General features: G+C 42.2%; 1 protein-coding gene across 7 annotated transcripts in view; it reads left to right on the plus strand.

The window, feature by feature from the left end:
- The window catches only part of MOB2 (MOB kinase activator 2), a 108,965-nt gene extending 102,711 nt beyond the window's left edge, over positions 1–6,254 (plus strand). For all 7 annotated transcript variants that reach the window (XM_086895636.1, XM_023928946.2, XM_023928942.2 and 4 more), the window contains exons 4-5: positions 3,469–3,593; positions 4,933–6,254. In XM_086895636.1, coding sequence (XP_086751762.1) covers positions 3,469–3,593; positions 4,933–5,243 — 436 coding nt within the window. In that variant the 3' untranslated portion in view covers positions 5,244–6,254. The remainder of the gene's footprint in view (positions 1–3,468; positions 3,594–4,932) is intronic.
- The last annotated feature ends 6,479 nt before the right edge of the window (positions 6,255–12,733 follow it).

Consider the following 12,733-nt stretch of genomic DNA (forward strand, 5'->3'; position numbering starts at 1 on the left):
TGGATCACACCATTCTGGTCATGCCTAAGAAAGGCTTTTTTTATTTATGGTTGAGATGTTGAAGTAACTATCGATAACTGGTTGCTTGTCAAAGTTACTTGACATTCAAATTGCATTGCAAGTACCCAGTCCTAAATGTAAAGTATTTGCTGGCACAATAAGCACTGGTTGCAGTTAAGTATTTGAGGCTTTAACATCTGAGAGAAGCTGCAGCCAACTGACAAACTGCAGACAGATGCAGCTTTCAGCCCTCTGTCAGATCCGTGAGATAGCACAGCCATCTATCTGCACAGAGCAAGGAGAATTTCTGCTTACGGTCACTAGGAGACATCTGACCAAAACTTAGTCCCAGTGTAGAACAGATGGAAGCATTTGCTGGCAAGGTGGGATAATGCTAAGAGAAATACCATAATGGCCAGTTATCCTCAAACTTTAACAAGGGTGAATGAATATAACTTCGGGAATTACTTAATTTTGCTCATTAATATGTTTATCACTTGTTGTAAAGCAGGTACTATATTTCAACACAATATTTGCTATTAAAATTTAGTATGCTTTATAGCTTTTTATTATACAAACCAGCTTTAAAGCACCTTGAGCTATAAACTGGTTTTCTAGCTAACATTTGGGTGAAACTCTTCAAAGTGCTTCAGTGAGTGTATTAAATAAGAGCCTGTGTAAGTGCTGTACATAGAAGGATGAGTCTACAAAACTCCAGAGGTGGAAATGGAGGATGGATGCAAACTTTTAGGAAGCCCACCTTTCAAAATATTTTGGTCTGGTGGAATCCCTTCCTTGATAACACTTATCACTCATTTTTTTCTAATCTTCATCTCCTTTCTTGCTTACCTTGCCTTTAGTGCCTCTGCATAGGGAGGGGATTTCCTCCTAGAGTGCTTAATGCAAAATTATAAGTTTCACATTTTCTTACATTTAAGTTCCCCCCGCTATATGACTTTACGTGATGCCTCCTTTCTCTTCTCTGCCATCCAAACATTGCTTAGCCCCTGTGAAACCATCAAAGCTGTTCCAGCTGCTCATAAGCACTATATTCCTGCTTCTGGTTTTATTCCTGCTTTCTTCATGTTGTCTTTTTTTTTTAATATATTTTTATCAGGACTGTGACTGTCTCTCCTTCCTTTCCAGGCAAAATAATTTCCACAGTATATGCTTTTCCCTCCTTCCAGAAGCTTTTTTTCTGTATATTGGTGTAACTTCTGCCTTGGCTTCTGTGTTATCAACACCAGCCCAGAATGTTTTAGAGGAAAAGGGATAAAGTACATACATATATTAAGATGCAGCATTGTAATTTCATTTGTGATTTCACATGTGTTATGCTTTCTTATTTGCATCACAGGTTCTTCTCTGGTAAATCCATAGTCATTTCTCCCTGGGATTTAGAATGGAGCTGCAGATTCCTTATACTCTCCATAGTGAGGAGATTCAAATCTGCAACTTTTCGAAAAGTGCCCTTAAGTCTCATCCTCTTGTCCTTTCTGCTTCCCATCCATTCCCTAATATGGGACTGTGCTGTAACAGTGCCAGTGGTGGAATGCAGTTAGGCTTCTGTGCCCAAGTGAGCCCTTCCATGGCCCCAGACTGCTCCTATCCTGTTGGTGGAGATAACTCCAGCGTGGGTGGAAGCCATGTACCAGGTGCGAGATGTTCACGGCACGTCAGGGGCTCCTCTTCCCCTGAGAGCTGTGAAATCTGTTCAATAGCACCTGACACATGAGAAAAACACATTACTCAAATCAGCAGGACAGTCCTTGTAGTTATCCCCTTACTTTTAATGATTCTTCTGTTTAATTCCTGTTTTGCATAATTAATTTCCTAATTTTCAAGGAAAGGCAGAAAGGATAGGCAGTGGGATGCTAGAGCAGATTTATTCACTTACACAAGAATATAAGTGAACTTGTACAGTTGCCAGATTGTTTCTTTGGACTGAAATCCAATTATCAGCACTCAGTTTTGCACCTGAGGGCAACTCTAAACTGTGCTTTCTTGCAGTTGAGTATTCCTGCATCACGAGAGAGCTGCTGGGGTAGAACAGTGCAGCCTGCCTCTGCTCTTGGTGACAAGCATTGTCTTAAGACCCAAAATAAAGCTGAATTGTCTGGGACTATCTCATTGCAGGAGCAGACAAACGAAGTGGTGTTGATGCACTCCATTGTGTAATTCCTTAGAGGTGGGTTGTACAAAGGAAGTGAGCAGTGGTGAAGAGCACACTCTCTGCCTAAGGGCCCAAGTGCTGGGTGTGATGCCTGACATAGCTCTACAAAGAACTTTTGACTCTTGCTGTTTTCACCTACTCACCTTTTTATGCAATTTTGCAGTCAACCCTTGTCTCTCTAGTAAACAACAGAGTGACCAAGTACTACATAGTGAAAAGGAGCTGAAAGAAAAATTCTAAAACCTTAATGTTGGCAGAACTAGTTTGTAGTTGTCTTTCCTCTCCTAATTTGAACTACTCTACTCATTTCTGCAGCTTCCTCTTGTTTTCGTATGGCTTGGGGCATGAACAGTGTCATTGGGGAAGATCGATACAATGGATTTCTTATCAGCCCTATAATGATACAGGACTGTGCCTTGAGCTTAGACTTTTTGAAGAAAAATTCATAAACTGGAACTCAGGGCTTGTCTAATGTGACATAGGAAAAAAAAACTTCAGAAGTGTTTTCCTGAATTCTTCATCTGTAAAACATTTCTCACTGTGTGCCTAATCCAGTGGGTAGCTACTCTTGGGAGCAGTTAGAGATGCTTTATTTAACCATGACTTTTTTTTAAAAGAGGAACAAACATTTAGTTGTTTTGTAGCTCTCGGATTGTCTGTCAGCTGAGGGATGGCTGCAGTTAATCAAAATTATTATGGTTAACTGATTGAATTATGGTTTCTTTTGAAGGGCTGGTATCTCCTGTTAAGATCCAACAGGAATATTCACTGGTGGCAGTATCACCATAACCATATCATAAATTCAGGTGTTTGGGGGAGTCTGTAACTGTAACGTAAGGAGCAGAGTTCAAACACACACTGATATGGATGTGCAAAAGGGGCCTGAAAACTTCCCCTGGGTTGCATTTTGGAACAGGATTTGGAACGCCTGAAATCACTGCCAGTGCGGGAGAGTCCCAGGCAGAAAAAAGCGGTGTTCTGGAGCCACCATCTGACTGTTTCACAGTATTGCACTACAGAACTAATTTATACTCTCTGATGTGAAACATCAGAAGTTCATCAGTTCCCCTTGGAGTCTTATCAGCAAGGCTTTCTGAGCTTGGCACTGCAACCTGCACTCCAGCCTAGACTGGTAGGGAGAGACAAAATCAGCCAAACAAGTTCAAGTTCTTCAATGCAGAAAGAAGTGAATCTCTTCTGTAGCAGCTGTTGTTTTATATTACTTGGACACAGGCTCTTGGAGGAGTAGCTGAGGAGGCAGTGTGATGTGGTGACACTGTCCCTTCTCTCCACAGACAGTACTACTGGTATGATGAGCGGGGAAAGAAGATCAAGTGCACTGCTCCTCAGTACGTTGACTTCGTCATGAGTTCGGTGCAAAAACTAGTGACAGATGAGGACGTCTTTCCAACAAAATATGGTATGGTCACTTCCTGGGGCTCTCTGGGGGTGCCATCAGTCAAGTGAAAGTTGGCATTCAAGTGTATGAATACCAGACAGCTTTCTTAGTTTTGTTTGATGGGTTTTAGTTTGGTTTTTTTTTTATATATAGTTTTCTTTCTTTGCATGTTTCTTTTGTAGTTTTGGTTGTTTGTCTTAAGGAAGATTCTAAGTTTTGTTGATTCTTGCAGTAAAACAAACTTGCCTTCTTGGTGTATGAACTGGGGTGAAAGTCTCACAGACCTGACCCCTTGGCCTACTGTATCTCATCATCAGTACCCCTTTGTCTTCAGCATTTTGAGATGATCTAGACTGGGTTTATAGAGGATAAAATTCTGAAAACAGTCAGCGTTTGTGCGTTCAATACAGTCTGCTGTACAGTCTGCTGATAGCAAACTTCAACCTTTGTGTGGCTTTACTATTTCCATTAGAGCCTCAATGCATTAAGAAATGTGGGTAATAAATTGGATTGCAGCAATGTGGCTTGCTTTCTTTGCCCAAGGCTCTGCATTGTCTCTCATTGTTTACAGTCTCCTTTCCCATACAAAGATTAAATAAGAATGTGATTTTTAGGAGCTGAAAAGCAACAGGGAAGTAATTTTAACTCAAATTTGTATCCTAACAAGATTGCTACATGGTTTGTATACAATGCCTTTGGTTAAGTGAAAGAAAATAGAAACTTGAAGCTATTGTAGGTGGGCTTAATCAGGACTAAAAGCAGCTGGCTTCATGAGCCATTTGAACAGGTAATTGGGAAACTAGGACATGACAGTATAGGACATTACAGTATAAAAAACATTAGGCTAGCAGCCTTTGCTTACAAGTAGCTTGATCTGGAAGGAGGCAGTTTCTTTCTCCCTTGATAGAATTTCAACAATGAAATGGGGGAACACGTTCTATAAAGTTATGTACAAACTGCCACACACCACCAAGGCCCGTGTACCTTGGCTTCAACTTTAGGATCTCTGAATTGGTGTTCTGGGGGAAAACTCACTCCTGGACAAACTAGGTAATGACACAGAAGAACCTCTCATTTTTACAGCCATTAACAAAAAAGTTTGTGGCTTTACAGAACAACACTTGCTGGCTGTTTTTTCAAGGTTTAAAATTTTACTTCAAATGAAATTTAACTTAAAATGAAAATGCTTAATATCTCCTTACCCTTGTCCCCCAAATTCCTGTCAAAAGAGGATAATATGACACAGGGCCCTCAGATTGTTTGCTATGTAAGTTGGGCCGGTTGCTCTTGCCCAGATGCTGCTGTGGGGCTGACAGTGAGCAGCTGGTGCTATCATGGTGTTTCTCCGTCTTCCTTTCAGGCAAGGAATTCCCAAACTCATTTGAGTCCCTAGTGAAGAAGATCTGCAAGTACCTGTTCCATGTGCTGGCCCATATCTACTCCTCACACTTTAAGGAGACTTTGGCACTGGAGCTGCACGGACATTTGAACACACTCTACACACACTTTATCCTATTCATCAGGGAGTTCAACCTCGTGGACCCTAAAGAGACCACCATCATGGATGACCTCACGGAGGTCCTCTGCAGCAGCAGCGGGAGCAGCAGTAACGGGAGCGGCAATGGGAGCAACAACAGCGCAGGAGCACAGAACCACGTGAAAGAGAGATGAGCCCTCCTCCTGGACCCAAACTAACATTATAAACAATATAATCTATTGTGTGTATGTGTATGTATATGTTCAGATATACATACCGGCATATACAGCGATGAAAGCTGACCGCAGAGATGCTGCCACGCAGGACGCGCAGTCGTACGGGGCTGTACAGAGCTTTGGGTTAATGCGCCAGCCGGCGAGAAGTTGCACCAATTTTATTTTATTTTCTGTCCACTCCTCCTTTTACCTATTCAGATGGATGACAAGTGCTGTTTTTAGAGAAGAGCCAAGCTTGAGAGTGGGGCCACTCTTGGTTTGTTTGGTTGGTTTTTTTTGGTTTTTTTTCTTTTCTTTGGTTTGTTGGTTTTTTGTTTTTCTTTCTTTGGTCTTGAGTGCAAGCCCTTTGGTCTTTCTAGGATGGTGGTCCTGCCATTTAAAAAGTATCTATTATATTATAAGAAGTAACTTTTACTTTGAAGTGGCTTAAAATGCAGGTTTTTTTGGGGGGTGGGGGTGGTTTTTTGGTTTGGTTTTACATAGACTGCCCCTTACCCTGCCCAAAGCTCCCCCACTGAGTGCATCTTGCCCTTTGTTAGCTTGGAATGGGAAGAAACTCCTGGCTTGACTAGAGTAGCAACTAGGGGCTTGCTACCTGTTGAAAAGGGGGCAAGATTCTCCAGTTGTCCCATCTACTCAGTCACAAGGTGTGAACGTGCAAGAGGATCCACAAACCTTTCTGCTTATTGCTCCTACAACATATATACTCTTTTCTCTGCTCCCCTGCCTCTTCTTTTCCCAGGCACACCTGCACAGGTAACAGGAATAGCATCACTGCAGTCCAAAACCGTGTGCAAAAGTCACCACCATTTGCTTTCCCTTGAACAGAGGCCTGGGGAGGAGGGGGAAAAGGGTATACTGAGTCAGTCACCGCCTGTGCTAGAAAGATGGCTGTTGGCATAAAATTATATTGTTGGCTTATTTTAGTTCATCTGTTCTATAATAATAAAAAAAAAAATCTATCAGCCACAAGCTTTGTTTTTGTGTGTGCAGCGTCAGAAGTCACCAGATTCCACCCCTACAGCCTCCCTTCCACCACTGGCTGCTGCTGTGGCCCTGCTGGCTGCCAGCTTTATAAATAACTGGTTGTTTCCCACCCTGTGATCTTACATTTATAATGAATTCCTTGCTTTTCTAGGAACTGCCCTCCCCAGGGAATACAAAGATAAGCACCACTTGGAGAGGGGCAGGTTTCCTGTAAGTGCACAGATCTGTTCTGCAATGCTTCAATAACTTGAAGCAAATACTGTATCACAGCATCTCTGGATACGGTATTAAATCAGTATTCTACTGGACAGTGATACTCCTTCCTTTCCTTCAAGTTTCCACTGAATTCTTGCAGTCATTGTTTCCATTCTGGAAAATGCCAGATTTTGCTTGCACTTGTTCTTCTGTCAAAGCGCAGTGACAATTGTTTGCTACTCGTTTTGCTCATTACCTGAGGCCTCTGAATGATTAATAACTGACCTGGCATAAATCTGAGAAGATTTTCCACAATAAAGTTTGTAACTGTAGTAAAAGGCAGTAGAGAAGAGGAAGGTAGAACAAGTGCAAAGAAAAAAGCAAAGGAAAAACACAACCAAAGGGTGAAATAAAAAAAACCACAAAAAACTAACAACAACAAAAAAGAAAAACACAAAAAAACAAGAAAGGATGAAAGAAAGAAAAAGCACAAGCAAGAACAAAGCTTGTGAAGAAGAGTGCAGTAGCAACAATAGATAATAACAAGTGTGCAAGTGAGAAAAAGAGTAAGTCATAAAACTGACAAAAAGAAGAGCAAAAAGGCATGAGCCTTTAGAGAAGGGGAGGAGTGAGGGCTGGATGGAGGAACTGAAAACAACCTCAAACCTTGTGATGCCAGACTTGTCCTGTATTGTTTGTTTCTGGATTGTGGGTTCCTTCCAGCTGTGCTGCATTCTCACTGACCTGTTTGGCTGGGTGCTGCTAACACAGGGTGTTTAAGAGCACTTCTTCCCCACCATGTCCTCCTGCTACAGCCTTCATATCCAGACAAATATTCCCCTTCAGTTCCCATGCTGATGTGAGCCTTTCCATGACAATTCCCTGCACTAAAGGAGGGAAAGCCAGAGGTCAGCAGAAGCAGTCAGAGCAGTGCCCTTGGTAGGGCCCCTCTGCTGCTTGCCCTGAGAACACAGTAAAGCTCAAGATAAGAAACTGAGAGCAAGAAACAACCACGCAAACCCAAGTGACTTCTGGTAGTTTAAAATCTTCCTGTTTTTACATACATTTGCAGTTGTGTTCTCTGAAAGACCATTTAGAACTGAAGCATTTGAGAAAGGGTTGACTTGAACAAAAGACAGTTCAACCCTGGAAAGACTGACCCAGCTCCAGCTCCTGAGTTTCCAAATCACAGGATGGTGATGTCTGTGTTGAACACAAGAGTGACTGTGCCTTAGCTTCCCATGGGAGAACTGGCAGAACCTCGTAGCAAGTCTGGGAGCGCACGTGTTGGCTCCAAGCAGCAAACAATTGAGCTGCCAGGAAAGCAGAGCAGTCCCACAGTACCTCTGGAAGAGCCTGCTGTTGTTCATGGCAGCTGTCCCGGCTTCACTCTGCAGGAATTTGATATTCCTGAAAGCACGGGCGCTTCATCTGCCAGGGTAATCACTTCATATTTTACAAGCAGTTAACAAGAACACAAATAATGAATCCTGTTTTAGTGTGGCCTATCTTGTTGGGTTTAGCAGTAGGAATAAGGAAAACACCCTGAAACAGTGCCAACACCAATGTTCTTCTTGTGAGGAATAAATGTTACTGTAAAGCTCAGCCTGAAGGCATCTCAGGGTGTTTTCAGTGGTTACCAAATTACACTGTAGAAACTTCAGATACAGAAGTGCCACTAAGCCTTCAGAGCTTGTCAGTGACTTCCTCCCATGCTTAGATGTCACCAGTGCCCGCACTGAGCACTGAGCCTGAATTCAGTAGCAAGCTTAGGCCTTCTAAAACTGATGAAATTATCATGTTGCTTTAAATATGCTTTTTAAATTGTTTAAAGTGCTGTCAGAACAACTGAGACAACTTAATTACCCTTCAATGGTACCCTGTCCCCAAAGATCATGACTGACCATATCATGGTTTGAGTGTTGCTAAATAAATAAAATACCACAGAAAAACAACTGAACACTACTAGAAAAACACCTTCAACCATCTAGGCACACTTACCCTCTACCTTGCCATACATGTCTTTGGCAGGCCTTGCCTTGTCAAACTCAGCTTTACACCTGCCAGTGCAGAATCCCTGACCAACTTTCAGGCCTAAAACCACAGCAAAGCACAAACTGTCACAGGGCTGAAATCTTTCACTTAAACCCTGCAATAGTCCTGTGTGTGTTTTGGGGCATCCTGTTCTTGACATTTGGTGCTCTGCAAACATGAGTGATGTGCTGAAGTGCTGAGGTTGCATAAGTTTATAGCATATAGGGTGAAATGTTGTATCAAACTGAAACTTTCTCCTATTTTCTCATTATCCCTGAGTCTTGGAGGCTGCAGCATCTGTAGGAAATCCAAGCCTCAGTGCCTATAAATAAAAACAGGAATAAAAATTTATCAGTGCCATCTGGAGTAAACACCAGCAGCAGGTAAGCAAGCACCAAAGAGGGCAGCTTTGTCTGCCACAAGTGCTACCTCTGGCCATTCAGGGAAGGGACACAGGAACAGTGTCACCATCTTTTGCACAAACAGCCATGTGGAGCTTTAACCTCAAGGGAATGAAAGTGTGTAGAGATCAGAGGGGCAGCTTCAACCCAGCAAAACCAGAGCTATGCCCTTCTTCCTTGCCTGGGAATTGCAGAGTTACAAGTCTCAGATCCCACAGAGCACACTCATTTTACGTGTGAGTAACAACCTCTTAACCAAGAGAGTTAAGTAACTCAACCAGAAAAGAACACTTCATTGCCAAGATGATCTGAGGAAGGAGAGAGATGGCTCTGAGGTACCACCAGTTCCAGCCAAACATGTGCATGCCAGGATGCTTCTGGAAGTGATCAGGTGCTGAAGGTTGATGCTGCCAGGTAGCAATGAGCTCTTGCACATCAGCAGGAGACTGAAGGACTGCCACAGAAACAAACCATCCCATAAAAGAACAAGCCAGCTTTATGAAGCCTGCTAAGCATGCTGATCTCATCAAAGCCACAAGCATTTGCTCACATCCATCATGGAACTTGTCCCAGCCAATCCTTAGCTCACCATTTCAGCTGTTAACAAGAAAGAACTCAAATCTAGAAATACTCTTCCATTATCTAAACTGCAGACAGAGGAGTAGGTTGTTGTTTTGTTCTGTTCAAGCCTACTAAACAAATGAAAGCAATGTTTGTGCCTGTAGCACAAATGGCAACCCCAGGCAGTTTAAATGTAGTTCTGTTGCCCAGTGGCTGTCAGTGGTCACAGCACAGGGTCCAGTGTGGTTGTGTTATCTATGCTGTGCCAGTACCAATGCCTGAATATAAACCTAGTACCTGAAGGATTTCAAGACATATCTGGTATCTTTACACAATAAGCTGCATGTAGTACAGTGAAATCTTTCCAACTGAACTGATGATATAACATGAGAAAAACATCAAACAGCTGGCAGAAAACCCTCAATGTCCTAATGGGGTCTCTGTTCTTTTCATGGACAGAGCTGTTCTGGTTGTGACAGCTGATATGAACAATAAGACTTTTCAAAGCTAGGTTAGCATGTGACTTGGAGAAAACAGAAATTGTGGCAAAGCACTCAGATGAGAGAACACTCAGAGAGCTTTGTCTAGCCAAAAAAACAAAACAAAACAAACCAAAGAACCAGCACTAGCTAATCTTGTTTTTATGTTGTCATCTGCTAATTATTTTCATTATTTCTAAAAAGGAGGTATTAAAATGCTCTGGCACTTTCCCACACACCACCAATGCAGCTCACATTCTCTCACAAAGTGGTGCAGGGTCCTTCACATAAACCTCCTCCTCTTCCTTTTAATGGTCTCTGGGATAATTCAAAAGAAAAAGTAGAAAGAGCCTGGGCTAGACAGGCTTTGTGCTCAGTGGAGAGCAACCCTCTGCAACATCAGCTCAGATACAGAAAGGGCAAATGCCACCTCACAGAGGATTTCAGCTTCTGTGAAACCACTGTTTCGACTTGACATCAGTAAGGCTTAGAAGACACCTGCCCTGAAGCAAGTACTGCCCTCAAGGACTTCGAAAGGAAACCTAAACAGGGAAAACAAACTGGTCCTGGGCCCCAGCCACTAATTTAACTCCCACTCTGAACTAATGGAGTACTCCAGGGTTCCCCCCAAAAGGCTTTAATGCCAGTGCAGGAGTTGGAGGTGAATCCCCAGCCTGGGAAAGAGAAGAAAGGCTGCACAGCTCTCCAGCACCACAGACTCATCCAAGCCTGCAAGGACAAGGTAGTTACAGAGTCCTGTTCTGATCTTTTGTGTGTGCACTGAATCCCTTTAGGAAAGGCCTTCACTTGACAGCCCTAATTCCAAGTAGATGAAATTTCCAAAATTACTTGTTTCCCTCCTCTTAATTGCACTTAACAAAGTATCAAACACGAAAATCTGATTTCCATAGGATTAATTCCCAAAATCATCTCAAGGAATCTTCTTTCTGTTCTTAAGCATGCAAACTTAGGTAGAAGAGCTGCCTCTCTCATGTCAATAGACAATGAAATAGCTCTTAATACAGAAATTAATCCCACTAAACAATTTACTTTTATTCATAAGGAGAACCCTGTACTTGGCTCTATTTAAAAAAAAAAATCCAGAACAGGAAAGTGACATTGGGTAACCCAATATATATTTACCTGAAATCTATGTAAAACCTGTAACAGAAAGAATTCTTTTCAGCCAGGTTTACTGACACTTGAAAATTTAAAAAGGTTAATTTGAATCCTTGTGTCTATAAAACCTGTCTTTGCAGGAGTAAATACAAGAAGCTGAAGACAAATTGTGGCTGAAGATCAGCTGTACCCACTGCTGTACCCACAGCTGTATCCTGTGAGAACTCCAGGTACTTTAGGAACATTTTTGAGAGAAAAGAAATAATAATACATATATTTGAATAATCTTACCTGTTTAAAAGTGATTTGAACTGGCTTAAGTGAAATCTACAGAGCAGATGCTGTGATGTGATCAGAGCATCACAGACCCAGCATGTGAGGATGGGTAGTTTTGAGCAAATATTAAAACAAGATGTGCATCAAGTCCTCAATAACATCATTGGTGATTCATCATTATACCAGTGACATGGTCTGCAGAAGAGCAAAAAAAGCTTTTTTCCCCTCCCCGCCCTTGAATTTGCACCTACTGACCCAAAAAAGTTTGTGTGTGGAGTCCCTCATTTCACTCCCAGAGGATGACATTAGGAAGTGGACAGCAGGAAGGTAGCCAGGCACTGCAAGCCAGCATTTGTCAGCATCCTGCTGGCAAACAGAAATTTCAATTTGAAGCCAAGACACTTGGGAAGAACCTACACAACCTGTAGGGCAAAAGAAAGCAGCCACACAGTTCCCAGCTGGACACATAAATCTACTTCTACAGCAGATTTTCAACTACAAAGCCACTACTGGAGTTCAGGGCTTAAGGCAGATAAATTCAAGCTCACACAAAGTCAGCACTGAGGCACCAGAAGACTGCAGGGTGTCACCTGAATCCCAAAGCCTGGTTCCAAGCAATTCTGTGCAGCACAGAGATACAGGACACATTTGTATCCTGCCCTCCCACCTTTCCTCTGCCTGCATCAAACCAGCACATTGAATTTAGTAACAAGATACCAACCCTGTGAACGAAGTTAATCTTGTGGTGTAACCACTGCTGAAATGTGAAAGCACAACAAATACTCCAATCCATTAAGGAATTTTGATTGGATTAGAAGCCCTCTGTGCTCCATCATCATCTCCCTGATGAAGTCCAAAAGCAAAACTACATCTGGAGAAGAGAGATTAAAGCCCCCATTAGAACTGTTTAATTATCTGTTATTACTGGATTAACATTCATTTCTGATCCAGGTGCTTCTCAGATAAAGAGCTCAGGTACTTCATAACAGCACTGCTTTATTTTGCAGTGAACGTCTTCTGGCCCGAGAATTAAAAACATGGGCTCTTTTTAAAGCCAGGGATCAAAAAATGAATTAAGCTTAAGCAAGACTCTATCTGCCTGTCCCTTTTTCTTGCCTAGCCCAAATTTTTGAACTGCTGCCTGATTTCAATCAGCCTGGAAGACAGGTAGGTGTTTTCATTCAAATAGAAAGTTTTCACAAGTTTTGCAGAAACAAGCAACTATTGGAAGGGGAGAAAGAGTCTGTAAATGAACCCCTAATTTTCCCAAGTAAGAAAAAAATTGCAGTCTGTGCTCCCATGTTAGTTGTTGTCAAAGAGCCCTCATAAGAACAGACATAAAAGTCATAAAAGTCATAAAAGTCCCTGTAGACAAAGGGACAGAGAGCTCAGAATC

Source organism: Cyanistes caeruleus, chromosome 6 (assembly GCF_971803275.1).
Source record: "Cyanistes caeruleus chromosome 6, bCyaCae1.hap1.1, whole genome shotgun sequence".
Classification (NCBI taxonomy): Eukaryota; Metazoa; Chordata; class Aves; order Passeriformes; family Paridae; genus Cyanistes; species Cyanistes caeruleus.